This window comes from Notothenia coriiceps, unplaced genomic scaffold (assembly GCF_000735185.1).
Source record: "Notothenia coriiceps isolate Sejong01 unplaced genomic scaffold, NC01 NC01_scaffold00010967, whole genome shotgun sequence".
Classification (NCBI taxonomy): Eukaryota; Metazoa; Chordata; class Actinopteri; order Perciformes; family Nototheniidae; genus Notothenia; species Notothenia coriiceps.
Genome location: NW_011343668.1, coordinates 108,127 through 122,792, shown reverse-complemented (window position 1 = coordinate 122,792; position 14,666 = coordinate 108,127). Strand labels below are relative to the sequence as shown.

Here is a 14,666-nt window from a genome sequence, read left to right as displayed (position 1 = left end):
AAAAAAGTAGCTGCCCATTAGGGTTTTTGGCCTAGTATCGCTCCTATAAATTTTAAGTAGTAAAAACAAAAAACGTACGATTACAACCTACAAAATGTTATGTACAAGAGTCAATAAAAATACTGTCAACCTCGCTTCGCAAATATGCTCCTGTCTACTTATGTTATTCTGTGTCAAATATGTTAACAAGAGGACAACTCCTCTGTAAAAGTATTTGTGTGTGTGGTGGTGTGGTGTGTGTGTGGGCGAACCGTCCCGTCAATTTGTTTTCCATTAATCTGATTTAGAGAATTCTCGAGTAATGGCCAATTAGGGGCTAACAAATTTAGAAATGACTAAAGGACACGGTGCAATCCTGATGTGGGTTAATTCTTACACACACACCACACGGACACACACATAGACACAATTCACTACTACAATCACAAATCGCGTTTGACATACATTGGGAATGGGTTAAGACGAGAACCAATCTCAGATATTCTCTTTGTCAGCTATCAGTGAACTAAACACACACAACAGGTTTACGAGTTGGAGACACACACACATCACACACACACACACACACACACACCACACACACACACACACACACACACACACACCACCACACACACACACACACACCACACACACACACACACACACACACACACACACACACACACACATTATTTTGGTCGCTACTCCTAAATTCCGAATCCGGGATAAAACAGATGTGTACTTGTGGTTGTTATGTCTCACGTACCTAACACCTTCAGTATACGATTAAACCGAATTATTCAGAAAGTGTAAATCCGTTCTCCTCCGGAAGATCAAAAAAAACAAATGTAAGTCCAATAAATATAATTACAAGAAAAATGTAGAATGACAAACCAACACACACAAGTCGAGCCAGATACTGAAAATTTATTTTGGATTGGAGAGAGGACCTAGCTGGTTAAAAGAATGTAAAACTGCAGTTGTGATGGAGGTGTACCGGTCTCCTCCCCGCGACGAAAGGACTCCGACGGTCTACCCTGAAGACGAGGTGATGTAATGTCAAAGAATAAAGGGGGGGTGTGTGTCCACGTGGCGTCGATAGGTATCGATGTCCGGAGAACGAAAACTAAGTCACCGCTGCGAAGTATCGTAAGCTCAACATGTCACAAGTTTTTCGAGGCGTGCATGTAGACCCAATTTCTAGACCGAAATTGTACATCTACAATTATCCACCAAAATCTTATATATTACGATCTTCACACGGAAATGAGGAGTGCGAACGACCGGAAGCGTGTAAGACAGAACCAAATGGCACAGGAACAAGAGAGTCCTTTCGCAGTGTGACCATGAGAGTGTGACGAGCCGTTGTTTTTTTCGTCACACACAATATTGTCCCTCTCACACCTCAACATAGGTACAGAAAAGTAAAGACTACCTCTTTCCTGTCAAATCGATGAGAGGGAACTAAAATTAAAATTTTACATTAATTAAAAACATTCACACTAGTTGAATTTCTTTTCACACACAAATAAGTGTCTACAGAAGAAGAGAGAATTACAAATCCGAAGTAAATATATTTGTATCGCCATTGCCAGAGATAGAGAAACCCAACATTCGCCCAACAATTCACCGAACTGGCGTCACTGTCATTCGGAAGCGGTAGATCCAGCGTACACGACTATATTGAGAATGACCGGGTGCATCAAGAATTTAATATTAGTAGATTGGGGAAACGTATTACTTTAAGACCCAGTCCTTATAAGGTTTCTAAGGATAAAATTACGTGGACCCTAAGTGAGCCGCTTCGGATTGCAGGGATGCGTGGGTGAAGGGGAACACGAAAGTGGTAGTAAAAAAACATAAGACGAGGCTATATCACCACCGGCGTCCAACCATTTTTCCAATGGTACACAACACTTCGAGCGTATGATGAGAAAGAATACGCGCCTACATACTTTCTGGATATAAGGTCCATATTCCCCTATATTTGGTCATGTTGTGGGTACAATGCCATGACAGATTGTTGTACAGTAACGGTCATTTCGAAAACTCAAATCCTGGAGTGTCCTCCTTTAGTGGTAATTTTGCCATTGTTATCAAGGTCAGCACGAAACAGCCGTTACGCACAGGGTCCTCGCGCGGTGTCGTGACGTCGTCGGCTACGCACAACATATCCACACCACATATGTATGTCTTATCCCGGTGTAGGTATGTTAGAAATATGTGTGAATACTCCATGACCGTGACGTCGGGTGGAACAGTCGTTTTAACAAGTTTACATAACTTATCTCGTCGTGGCCTGATAAAAATGTTGTTACGCACCCACTGTGAAAGAGTATTTTCTAGGTCCTCTCACGTAATGGCCCATGAAAGGCTACATACACACAACTATTCGACATCGGAGATTTCTGTAAAGCTAAGTTGAGCAAAAACCTCGTTGAACTATCACACCGACTTCCTGCTATTGCCGCTGACTCCCTGATGTTCGGTCTTACCTCCCTTCGCGCCCACGATCTCACTCTATCGTACGCATCACGCGAGCGAGATTCGCGTCCCAACAGAACAATACATCCTTATCGTCTTTATATGACTACTTTGGAATGCGAACAGCTTATAGACATCTACACATATTACCACTTTCCGTCTTATGTATTAGCTCAGGAGTGTAGGACGTCGTCGAGAGAGCGATACCCACTTTAACGATAGAGAGACCGAGGTAGGAGGACTCGGTTCAAGCACAACTTGGTAAGCACACAAACCCATCACACATGCGAAAGCGTTTATCATATCCAATTTCGTTACACCTTCATGTAGTTTACAGTTCTCAGAACCTTATGCCTATGGGAACCTCTCAGTTAATTCTCGATGAGATCTACTCTAAGAGTCATAAACTCTACCCAAGTAGCCGACAGTACGTGCGCGACACTTTCGAGAACTATGTGTGTGGTTGTATTCTACCGATTCATTGTAATTATATATTTGACGTTACAATTGTTTTTTTTGATCGTTCCGGGAGACGGAAATTTACACTCTCACCCGACATGATATTCGGGGGCGTGGATATTCTGTACAGAGTCGATCATTACATATGGGTGAACCAAAGTGTGAGGTACGTGGACGTACAGATAAATCTAGTTTTTCGATTTAAACTAGATGTAAACGTCAGATGTAAGTTGGTTTCGAACAGGGTTGTAATCGAATCTCAAACACAAAAACCCCGAAAAGAGTATACGATAAACTATATATGTCCAGGACGAACAGTACGAGTTAAAGTTATCCCGATTCGAACATGAATTATGAGACAAGTAGAACCACCAGGAAGCATGAGATTCACATGTGTTTGTACGTGAGAGTGGTCCGTGGGTGTGGTTGACGTGAACTAGTCGATGTGTCAGCTGTGTTGTGTTAGTGTAGTTAGAATGTGGATGTGCGATGTATCTAGACGACGACGTGTGCGGTGTTATGAGTCCTCGAGCTGTTCTCGTGATAGAATGGTGTGTGGCGCTTACGTGAAAGATTTGTGCGGGTGTGTAGGACTTATCGTCAAGTTTTAGTTCTACCGTTAAACCTAGATGGTTTACCTTGCAAGATGTTCAACTTGTTCGTTAGTACGGTATTTCGTAGTGAAAGCATATTGACTATAGTATGAACACATGATCATGATGAGTGTTCTCTCTGATCCACAACGACCATTCTCAAACAAACCTTTTATACGTTCTCACGTCGATTTGTTAATTTAGTTAGCTAAGTGAAAATTGTGTTAGTTGTGGCACGGTGTGTGTTGTGTAAGATTAACCACACATCAGGATTGCAACCGTTCCTTATTAGTCATTCTAAATATTTTGTTAGAGTAACCTGTATATCTTGTTTTTCTCAAAGTCGACTGACGCTGTACTTGGTTGGCTTAATCAGTTGCATAATCAGACTCATTACCCGACAGGATACGTTTCATCAGCTCAACAGCATGTATTAGTAAGGTATAGAACTAACATTTGATCGACGGTAGGATGTACACTTAACTGATGCTGACCTTTTTCGCCCACAAGATCAAGAGTAAAAACAAAGCGGTATTTCAACATGTTACAAAGTATGACCCAAAGTCTCAGCCCACTTGAGACATCCCCAGTCCAAGTCCAGATCACACCACCCTCCGTGACCTCAAGCTGTCCAGTGTTTTACATTTCGTCTTGCATCCTCTCTTCAGTTGGGTGTGGTGTTACGAGACGAGTTAGACGTCGAGCCTGAGGAATTAAGACTTCCACCGTTCTGAATACATTTACATATTTACACAGAAACGACACGTTACGTCTGAGGAACAACTTGTCTGTCAACACAGCGTCTGAATGATGCTGTTTCTGTGCGGGTCATTTTACTAAATCTTCTGAATGTCATCCTGGTTCGGTAAGAATAAGGAATAGTAAAGACCAGAACGTTTGTTTGTTTGTCCTTACTTTTACGTAAGAAATCCTGTTTGAAAATTCCTTTATTACTAAATTTTTTTTTTTTTTACCACATATCCTTATTGTGTAACGAGACAGACAGGACGACGACCTTTCTTTAGAGAGACGTAGGTTTCACACAAAGTTAGTACCGACGGTTCGTCACTGACGTAGACTTCATACACACAGCGTGGAGCCCGTCTGCTTTTATTAGAAAAGTGGAGGGACGGGGATTTAGTTTTGTAATTTTTGCTAAACGGAACACAACATAATAAAGGCGCTTTCTTCGTTCTAACGTACACACACACACTACACAAAATAACGATTACGTTAATAGACTCTACAAGGTGTATATCAAGAGTTCCCTATAAAGCTCCTGCTGTTGATAGCCATTCAGCTGTAAAGACAGTTAAAGGAAAATTCTGATTTATAACAATTTTTTTTTTTGTTGTTGTTGTCTTGGTTGTGATTTCTCTCAGTATTGATTAATTTGTACTAACAATGGGTACAAAGCAAAGGTTTTAAACAGTTTAGCCCAGGGGTGTCAAACTCAAGGCCCAGGGGCCAAATCCGGCCCGCGACTTCATTTTCTCTGGTCCCGCAAGAGCTCTGAAAGAATATAATGTTTATTATATGATTACATGCCGATTTACAGAAGCACGTTGCCCATAAATTACATGTCCCACAATGCATCTCTCATTTGACTTTTTCCTTAGAATTTTTTTTTCAAAATGTTACTTTTTTTTTCTTCAGAATTTGGCTTTTCCTTTAAAACCAATTTGACATTCTCACTGAAGAGACTTGCAATTATTTGCCCTAGACTTCTGCTTTCAGACGTAGTTAATTATTAAGTTATTACCCTATCCCATAATAATCCAAAGCAGAGGCAATGATGTAATATAATACATTATTTTATATATATTAAATATTTATATATGTATTTTTATATAGTCTTATAGTTACAACCGGCCCTTTGAGTGCAATCATAATGCTTATGTGGCCCGAGATGAAATTGAGTTTGACCCCCCTGGCCAAATGATCGAAACCCAAAGTAAACACACCTGAAAATATTGCTTATAATCCTTCATTTCACAGTAAACCTAGCGTGTGCATCACTACAGTAAGTGATGTGATTATGATGAATCTGTACTCCCCGTGGGGAAGGTTGAATATGCTGTAAACAATTCGATTTGGCTCAAATGTAGATTTTCCTTAACCATTTGTTTTTAAAGCATTTCATTTAATTTTTTTTAATCCGGAAACCTATCAACAGTACAAAGAAAATTATTATTTTACTTCAATATTGAAGTAATTTGCTTCTATCAGTAGGCTTTAGTGGTGGCCATGTATTAAAAAGCAGGTGCCTTGTTAAAACAATTCAGAGGCGCCCGACTAAGCGCTGCGACATCAAATGAACCCTTTATATTTCATGTAATGATAAACCAGGCTAAAAGTAGGCTAATTGGAGGTATTGTTAAAAACCTGCAATTGTCTTGCTACTCATTTCTTGCCACAGTGGATTAAGTCCCAGATCTAAGTAGATGGCCAAAATCTATGAAAAAAAACCCAGGTGCTATAAAACAGGAACTTTCTTTAAGTCTACGCAGTTAAATACTCTAGTGTGTAATGGCTCCACTGTACCCGCATTGCTCACACTGCCCTGGGACCTGCAGAACACTCAGTAGGCTCTCCTTCCTGCTGACGTCTCCCTGCAAGTCTAATCAATACAGTGCATTGGAGAAATGCCTGATGCAGAGATTTTCCATGACGCATTGATCCAGGAATGCGATCAGACAGATACGATTCCACCTTGTGACCGTTTCCCAACCACAGACATGCTTTATACGTCATGCACGTATCATGTTCCTCCCATCCATCTCAGCCTCATCATTAGTCTGCCTGGTTTTCCATCTTCTTTTCAGTTTTATATTGTGATGTGTTTTAAAGTTTTTAAAGGGGAAATACTGATTTTTTTCTTCTTTTAATGTCATTGTCTCCATGTGTTGTCCATGTATGTTTGGTTCTGTCCTCATCATGACAACCCTTCCCCGCCAGCAGAAGGTAAACAGAGGCGTTCCTTCAACGCTGGTCCGCCTGTAGCTCTTCCTTTTAGCTTCTTTTCCTTTTCCCCCTCTCTCTCTCTGGGGTTATTATCACTCTAACGGCACTGATGAGATTTAAGTTGTGTGTGTGTGTGCATCTGTTTGCTGCATGGGGAGCACCAAAGGCACTCTGGGAGGAGAAAAGGGAATTCAGATAGAGACAAAGGAAGGAGGGTATTTTTATGTTTCCATAGCGATGCCGAGAGCGTGCAGCACGTAAAGCCTTTGTTATCCCGCTTTGTGACGCTGGCCAGAGAAGCAGCATGGCAGGAGGACGACCTGAACATAACACGGCATCCTCCTCATATAACCTCACAGTTATATGGAACATGACTGATGAGTGTGTGCATCATACATGATACTTTTTATGTCATAACCTCATGGCAAGGTAACGCCTTGCACTCATATATGGCCACTGCATATCGTGATATATGAGAAAGCATAACCCTTAGATTTTTTTTTATTGGCTTTTAAAAACATTATAACAACTCTTTGACTGTAAATAGGTTTAACAATTGCTAACCAACAAATCATCAATCTACTCACTTTAACTAAGATGAATTAAAGGGATACTTCACCCACATTTATATCAATAACACTGCGTCTGGTGTTACCTTAAAAAAAAAATCTCGCATTCCATGGTAAATAATTAATCCTACAAAGGGAGACATTTCTGAATAAATTGAAAAAAGGGGGCGGTGTTTATCAACAATATAACTATTACAAAATATAAATGTACAAATTCTCATACAACTCGTGCTTACTTATCCTATCTAACCAAACACATGCATTTTTCGCTTAAAACACCCACACTTGAGCACTCCTTGCATAGACAAGTAGGACACCTACGTACCATGGACACTTTGTATCCAGATGTGTTTATAATAGTAAGGTTTTAGGTCAAGACTAGTTTCTTCACAAATCCACATAGCTGAGCGCGAGTAAATGATATCATCATTTTTGGGGTGAAGTTTTCCTTTAACTCTCATGTCAATCTTAAACCTGATAACTAAACTAGATTACTTGATTACTTTAGACATTTAAAAATGATCGTGGTTCTCAACACTCAAGTCAAAAATGTAAAGGCTTGTATGAAATGCTCAAATGAAAACTCTCACTGTGCTCGGTAAGGCCGTATGCAATAGGTAAGAGAAATCCATACGCATGCCAAGAAGATACTGTTAGGCACTACAGCCGTAGCTCTTAAATAAGCATTGTAGTTGCACTGAAGCTTAATCTAACATTACATCCAGAGCAGAATGCTGTGTGGTTAACCTTTTATTTCAGTAAATCAACAACGCCTGCCGTGTCTAACGCTGCCATCAGCTGCTCTGTGTGTGACTGTGTGTGTGCTGCTGTTCCCAGTTCCCCCTGCTGGTGGAGTTGTTCCAGGACGGGGAGAAAGCCATCAGTCCCACGGGCCAGGGCCCCGGCACCGGAGGACGGACCCGCCTCAGCGTCAAACCTGCCAAGGGCCGCGAGAGCAGCAGCAAGGAGAACAAGAAGACCGTCGGCTGCCAGGTTCATATTCAATTCAATTCAAATGTATTTATATAGCCCAATATCACAAATCACATTCGTCTCAGAGGGCTTCACAAATCAACAAACACGAATGACAATGTAAAAACAACAAACATATCTGAGAATATAGTAAAAAAGATAAATGTGAGAATAACAAGGAATGGGTACAAAACACAACGACACAAATACAGTTAGAATCCAATAATTAATATTCCATAAAAGAAAGGGTCCATGAGGATGTTTAAAACCAGCCCTAACTGTACGCTGTACTAAAGAGGAAAGTCATATCTCCTCCAGTGTTTGAGTTTATTGGTTTTTCCTCTTGGTGGAAATGAATGAATGTACTGTTCTTAAGGACTTGAGTATTTTATTGAGATCAGTTCCAGTGCGTGTTGGTAGATATCAGAGCACATTTCAAATATATTAGATGTCCTCTTTACCCACATGCCTATATTGTACAAATGAATTGGCACTACTTACTGTATGTACATGAATTATATTTAAAGAGAAAACACACATGGATTTGCTTCAATGATTTGACAGCCTAGTTAGAAAATACAAAAGTGTGATGATGATGATGATGATGATGATGTAGCTGATGTTGGTGGTGGTGGTGGTGATGATGATGATGATGTAGCTGATGTTGGTGGTGGTGATGATGATGATGATGCTCTCTTGTAGTTTCGTAACTCCCTGGCAATGCTGATGGAAACGTTGAACGCAACCACCCCGCACTACGTCCGCTGCATCAAACCCAATGACTTCAAGTTGGCCTTCACGTGAGTCTTCCTCTTTTCTGTTAATATTCTGTTGTTTATATTCAGGTGTAGTTCTTGGTGGTGTCATTGACTGGTTGTCTGTTGTTGGCAGGTTTGATCCTAAGCGTGCGGTGCAGCAGCTCAGAGCCTGCGGAGTCCTGGAAACCATCAGGATCTCTGCTGCAGGGTTCCCCTCCAGGTGCTGATGCATCCACTTCTACTGTTTCCCTTAGACTCTTTAATGTGTTATATTGTATTTCACAGAGGCATACACCATTGTTATATCAATAACTTTTGGAATATAATAGAAAGAAAGTATTGAGTTAGGATTATTAGTCGGGGAGAGTCACTTTTATATTTCAGAATGCATTTCACAGCTTTACACCGTACTGTATGCATGTATTGCAATCTTATTTTGTATTTGGAAGTTAGCATTTTTACCTACAGAAAGCCAAACATCGAAGCAGACCTGTATTCCTCTTTACTCATTTACGTGTGTGTGTGTGTGTGTGTGTGTGTGTGTGTGTGTGTGTGTGTGTGTGTGTGTGTGTGTGTGTGTGTGTGTGTGTGTGTGTGTCAAGATGGACGTACCAGGAGTTCTTCAGCCGTTACAGAGTGCTGATGAAGCAGAAGGACGTGTTAACTGACAAGAGGTTGACCTGCAGAAATGTTCTGGAGAAACTGGTGGAGGTCAGACCATCTGCATTTCTACCTTTTACTTGTTTCTTAAAAAGGAAGCATCTGGATTAGTAGTTTTCCGAGGCATATACATCTTGAATATGTTTCAAGTTTTGCCTCTTCTATGCAAAAACAGTGGCAATAAGCACTCAGTAAATCTGTCCCATTTAGTCAATCTGACCCTGTCTTTCTCCTGACCTCTGTTCCTCCAGGACCAGGATAAATATCAGTTTGGTAAGACCAAGATCTTCTTCAGAGCCGGCCAGGTGGCCTACCTGGAGAAGTTGAGGGCAGAGAAGTTGCGTGTTGCCTGCATCCGCATCCAGAAAACCATCCGCTGCTGGCTGGAGCGCAAGAGGTATCTGCGCAAACGCAGCGCCGCCATCACCGTCCAGAGGTTCACCAGAGGGTACCAGGCCCGCCGGTGAGTGCCCCCTGCAGACATTCAAACAGAACCATCATATGCACAGATCGTGTGTTTGTTTTATAACAACACATGATCGTTGGGTTCGTTTAGCATGAAACACTTGAAATAACTAAAGGATGAGTTAAAAAAGAAAGTTAGCAATGATTGAATCAGAGCGAAACATTTCAGATGTGTGTGTCTCACACTGCAACTTTGATTCATGTGCCTGTTATTCATGTTTTATTATCTTTGCTTTTAAATCAGTGTTTTTAAAAGCCATTTTATAATGTGTCTCTTAATGTCCTTCATTGTTGTAAAGCACTTTGAATTGCCTTGTGTTGAAAGGTGCTATATAAATAAACTTGCCTTGCCTTATAAAACAATGCTGGGTACACGTTTTGGGAAATATTAGGGCAGTTAAATAAGGTTTAAATACTGTATAATAATAATAATAATGGGTTTCATTTATAAAGCACTTCATATTTGATTTCAAATCCCGAAGTGCTACAAGCAGTGAGCATGAACAGTATAAATAAACATCCTTAAGTCCTTAAGTTTAAATGTTGAAATACATGTTGACGTGTTTATCTCTCGTCTCCTCAGCCTCGTCAAGTTCATGCGTCGCACGCAGGCAGCCACCACCATCCAGAAGTACCACAGGATGGTTGTGGAGAGGAGACGCTACCGGCAGAAGCAGGCTGCTGCTCTCGTCGTGCAGACCCTCCTCCGAGCGTACATGGCCCGGCAGATGTACCAATCGGTAAGACACACTTCACAACATTCTGAAAATCATGTTTAACATAACCAGTGCTTTAAATATTAAGTCATGGGGAGAAGTCAGTAAAACCTTTGTGATGCTTATGTTTACCCCCAAGATGTCTTTGATTTCAACTATAGCAGAGAGAAACACCTAACATGAGCAGGAATATTACAAATAATTTAGCTTATAGGACAATCTGAATATATTGGACTGTGCAAAATATATCAACGTGCTCTTACCCTCCCTCTGCCTCTCCTTACCCTTTCCTGTGTGTCTGTAGTTGCTGCGGGAGCAAAAGGTGGTGATCATCCAGAAGCGAGTGCGCGGCTGGTTGGCTCGCTGCTGGTACAAGCGCTGCCTGGAGTCCATCGTCTACCTGCAGTGCTGTTTCCGCAGGATGAAGGCCCGGCGCCAGCTGAAGAAGCTGAAGATCGAGGCTCGCTCAGTGGAGCACTTCAAGAAGCTCAACAAGGGCATGGAGAACAAGATCATGCAGCTGCAGAGGAAAATCGACGAGCAGGTGAGGGGAAGTTTTTGTGTTGGAGGCCTCGTGTTGAGACATTTTTCCTCTTTTGTGTGTTTCACTTTTCTGTCTTGTGATCTGTCTTCGGCCTCAAGAAAGAGAACCATAAGGTGGTCAAAGACAGACTGGTGGGTATGGAGACTTCCTTCACGGCGGAGAGCGAGAAGCTGCGTGCAGAGGTGAGCCGGCTGCGGGGGGTGGAGGAAGACGCCAAAACCAAAGGCATCCGGCTGAACTCGCTGCAGGAGGAGCTGGAGAAGCTGATGAAGGAGCTGACTACCACTCGGAAAGAGAAGAAGACCATAGAGGACTGGGCCAAAACCTACAGGGGGGAGATGGAGAAGGTAAGAGCTGATCCATCTGTCGAGTCACCTGTAGATGTCCTGGTCCTCCACTTCCCTCTGCAGTGTAGTGGTACATGTTTTCCGTACAATAGCCGATTTCCAAATCCAGAACTCATTTTAGATTTAGACTTTCCCCAAAAATGTGTTTATTAACTCTACTTAAAGAGCAACTTCCAGGTTAAAGACACCTGTGAATAAATGTGTAGGAAAATGATGAATACACTAGATTTAAAAAATATATATACGTAAATATACACTACAGTGACATCTGGTGTCGTTTTTGTAAGACATTTTTACTTCCGCATCAAAAAAGCCTCCCCACGTGACCTCCCGCGTGTGACGTAACAAAGGGGAAACAAGGGGGAGAGCGGCCGGTGTAACGTATTAATAAACATGGATCACAATGCTAGTTTCGACACAGAAGGGGGGGGGGGGAGAGAGCAGCGAAGTGGGGGAGCATCGAAGTCCCGTCTCTTTGTCTGCACAAAACGAACCCAGGAAAAGAAAGCTAGCTAGCTTTCTTTTCCTGTTAGGGGAATAGTGGACTCGGTGTCTTGACAGGCTGGTATTTGTGCAACCTGCACAAACACAATACTGCACCATGATTACAAATGGTGAAATACAATGTAAAACTACCGAAAAATACCAGCTCACTAAAACACAACCGCTCAACTCAACGCAACTACTAACTATACCCGCGGTCAGAGAGCGGAGATGTTTCCCCTTTGTTATGTAATACTGTTTGACGTATGACCTTAAAAAAAGCCGTTTTTAAGAGCAGAGCTCAAAATTGCTCCTTTCCCTCTGAATTCCTGCCCTTATGTCTCGTAAAACATATCAAATCCTGCATTCACTTTTTTAATTGTAATTTTCAAGCAAGTTTAAGCATAAATGTAGAAGAAGAAAAAAACCTGCAAGTTGCTCTTTAAAGGCATAGTTCACATTTATTAAGATCAAACTATCCCGTTAAGAACCTCCTCTTGTTTCTCTCCTAAGATATAGCTGTCCTTTTTATAGCTTAAAACTAAGTTCAATAGACATTTCTCCCAACAAGAACAATTTCCCATAGTTTCTTGGAATCTTTTACATAGATATGCATATTTGCACACAAGAGGGAAAAAATTGTTTCCCCAATTCAGGAGGCAAAGCGAACCAGGGGGAAATGGGCACATGGTGGGCCAAGTTGCTCTGGGGAAGGTGAGCACTGGAGATAGAGTAGAGTGGTGTCACTGCACTGTGTGTGTGTCTGTGTGTTTTGAGAGTTGCTGTTGGAGTGTTAGATTACAGATCTGCTAAATAAATGGACATCTTGGACTTATCTTGGATTATAGAGATATGTTTATGTTCAAGATGATGACATTCACCTTGATCTATAGATTTGATTAAGGGTTGTTGGTTTCTCTCTGTGCGTGTGTGTAGATGGTCTCGGAGCTGAAGAAGCAGAACGGCACCCTGACGAAGGACAACAACGACCTGAACCGGATGATTCAGGAACAGAGTCAGCAGATGACGGGTTTGTAAACATCCCCACATAAATCCAGTCATCCAGAGACATGTAGTTGTCTCTTAAACCATACAGCATGCTTATTCTTTTGTATCTGCTTATTCTTAATGTTTTCTCCCTCAGACAAAATGGCTCACGCGATCGTACAGGAAACCCAGCAGCTCGAGACCGACCTGAATGAGGAACGGTCTCGTTACCAGAATCTATTGAGGGAGCACCTGCTTATGGAGGAGAAATATGACGACCTGAAGGAGGCGATGGCTTCCTCGGTGAGAGACACACAGTCCATATTACGAGACATCTTTATGACATTTTTTAGACATTATGTCCGTGTCACACAACTTCATAAAAAGCTAAAAACACTGAGACAACAATATTTTTGTTGATCCATTGGTGAATATCTTTCTGCATTAGAACAGCAGAACATACAATTGGTAATATTCTGCACTTAGCTGCACCAACTGTCTGAAGTCATATCACATTAAATCCCTATTCTATTTCCCATTCTTATTATCTCTTGTTCAAAATGTGATGTTTTCTAAATTAGAAAGCTTGTTTTTTCTCTAATCTGCAGAACGCCTCCAAGCCTGGTCACAGGAGAAAAGATTCCACGCACAGCAGCAACGAATCAGAGTACACATACAACTCGGAGTACGCCGAATTGGAGGAAGGTTCCCGTGCTGCGGAAGTAAGACTGTTTGGTTGTATTTTATAAGAGGACACACCTGGTTTCCACTGGTAGTTGCTGCTGATAAAAGTGGCTTTTCATTCAGTGATATCCCTTTAAATACTTTTCATTGTGCCCATGCTCTCTCCTAACATGTCTGCGTGTGCAGGATGTGACTCGGGGAATAGACACGTCGCTGACCCTGAAGCTGCAGAAGCGCCTCACCGAGCTCGAGCAAGAGAAGCAGTCTCTGCGCAACGAGCTGGAAAACAAAGAGGACCAGTTCCATCGGGCTAGAGCCAGGGTACGGACCCCCCCCCCGGGCTCTAAATATATCATATAAGCATATCAAGTCAACACCTAGAGTTAAAAGTCTCATTCTAGCGTGCTAATCCATGTTGAAGGATTTCTAACACTAAGTTGCATGGGTCCTGATGAAAAAGTATTAACAATAGACATATCTACATTAAGCACGTCATGAACAGGAAGTACAAAAAGGGTTCTCCTTTAGATAACCTTAACATCACTTCATTCATTAGTTCATTCATTATTTAGATCAGTGATTCTCAAATGGGGGTACGCGGACCCCTAGGGGTACGTTGGGGTACTGCAGGGGGTACGTGAGGTAAAAATAAATAAAAAGGTTAATTAAAAAAAATACCAGGCATGATTACAAAAATAATCTTAGTAAAATAAGTTAAATAGAAAACACAATTTTATATAAAATATTCCTAGAACCACTAAGGGGGTCCCTCAATAAACATGTTACACTTTGGTGTGTCTGTGATTAATAATTCATTTCATTTTGTTCATTGGTTTGGTTAAACATATTAAATTCCAATTAGAAAACCTTGGAAAAGATTTTTTTCATGCATAAAGAGAAACATCCTAGTTTGTTGTAATATCATGCATTAAGGAGCTTATATAAATCAAACACTGATGGAACATCCGACTATATTTGTAATATTAACAACTATATAGG

General features: G+C 41.4%; 1 protein-coding gene across 1 annotated transcript in view; it reads left to right on the top strand.

Moving 5' to 3' along the window:
* LOC104946315 (unconventional myosin-Va-like) overlaps positions 1–14,666 on the top strand; it is a 66,217-nt gene that overhangs the window by 17,739 nt on the left and 33,812 nt on the right. Inside the window, exons 2-13 of the mRNA XM_010772103.1 lie at positions 7,878–8,044; positions 8,726–8,823; positions 8,915–9,001; positions 9,384–9,492; positions 9,693–9,904; positions 10,490–10,646; positions 10,927–11,166; positions 11,265–11,513; positions 12,933–13,026; positions 13,141–13,286; positions 13,592–13,705; positions 13,854–13,988. Of these exons, the coding sequence (XP_010770405.1) occupies positions 7,878–8,044; positions 8,726–8,823; positions 8,915–9,001; positions 9,384–9,492; positions 9,693–9,904; positions 10,490–10,646; positions 10,927–11,166; positions 11,265–11,513; positions 12,933–13,026; positions 13,141–13,286; positions 13,592–13,705; positions 13,854–13,988 (1,808 nt within the window). The remainder of the gene's footprint in view (positions 1–7,877; positions 8,045–8,725; positions 8,824–8,914; positions 9,002–9,383; positions 9,493–9,692; positions 9,905–10,489; positions 10,647–10,926; positions 11,167–11,264; positions 11,514–12,932; positions 13,027–13,140; positions 13,287–13,591; positions 13,706–13,853; positions 13,989–14,666) is intronic.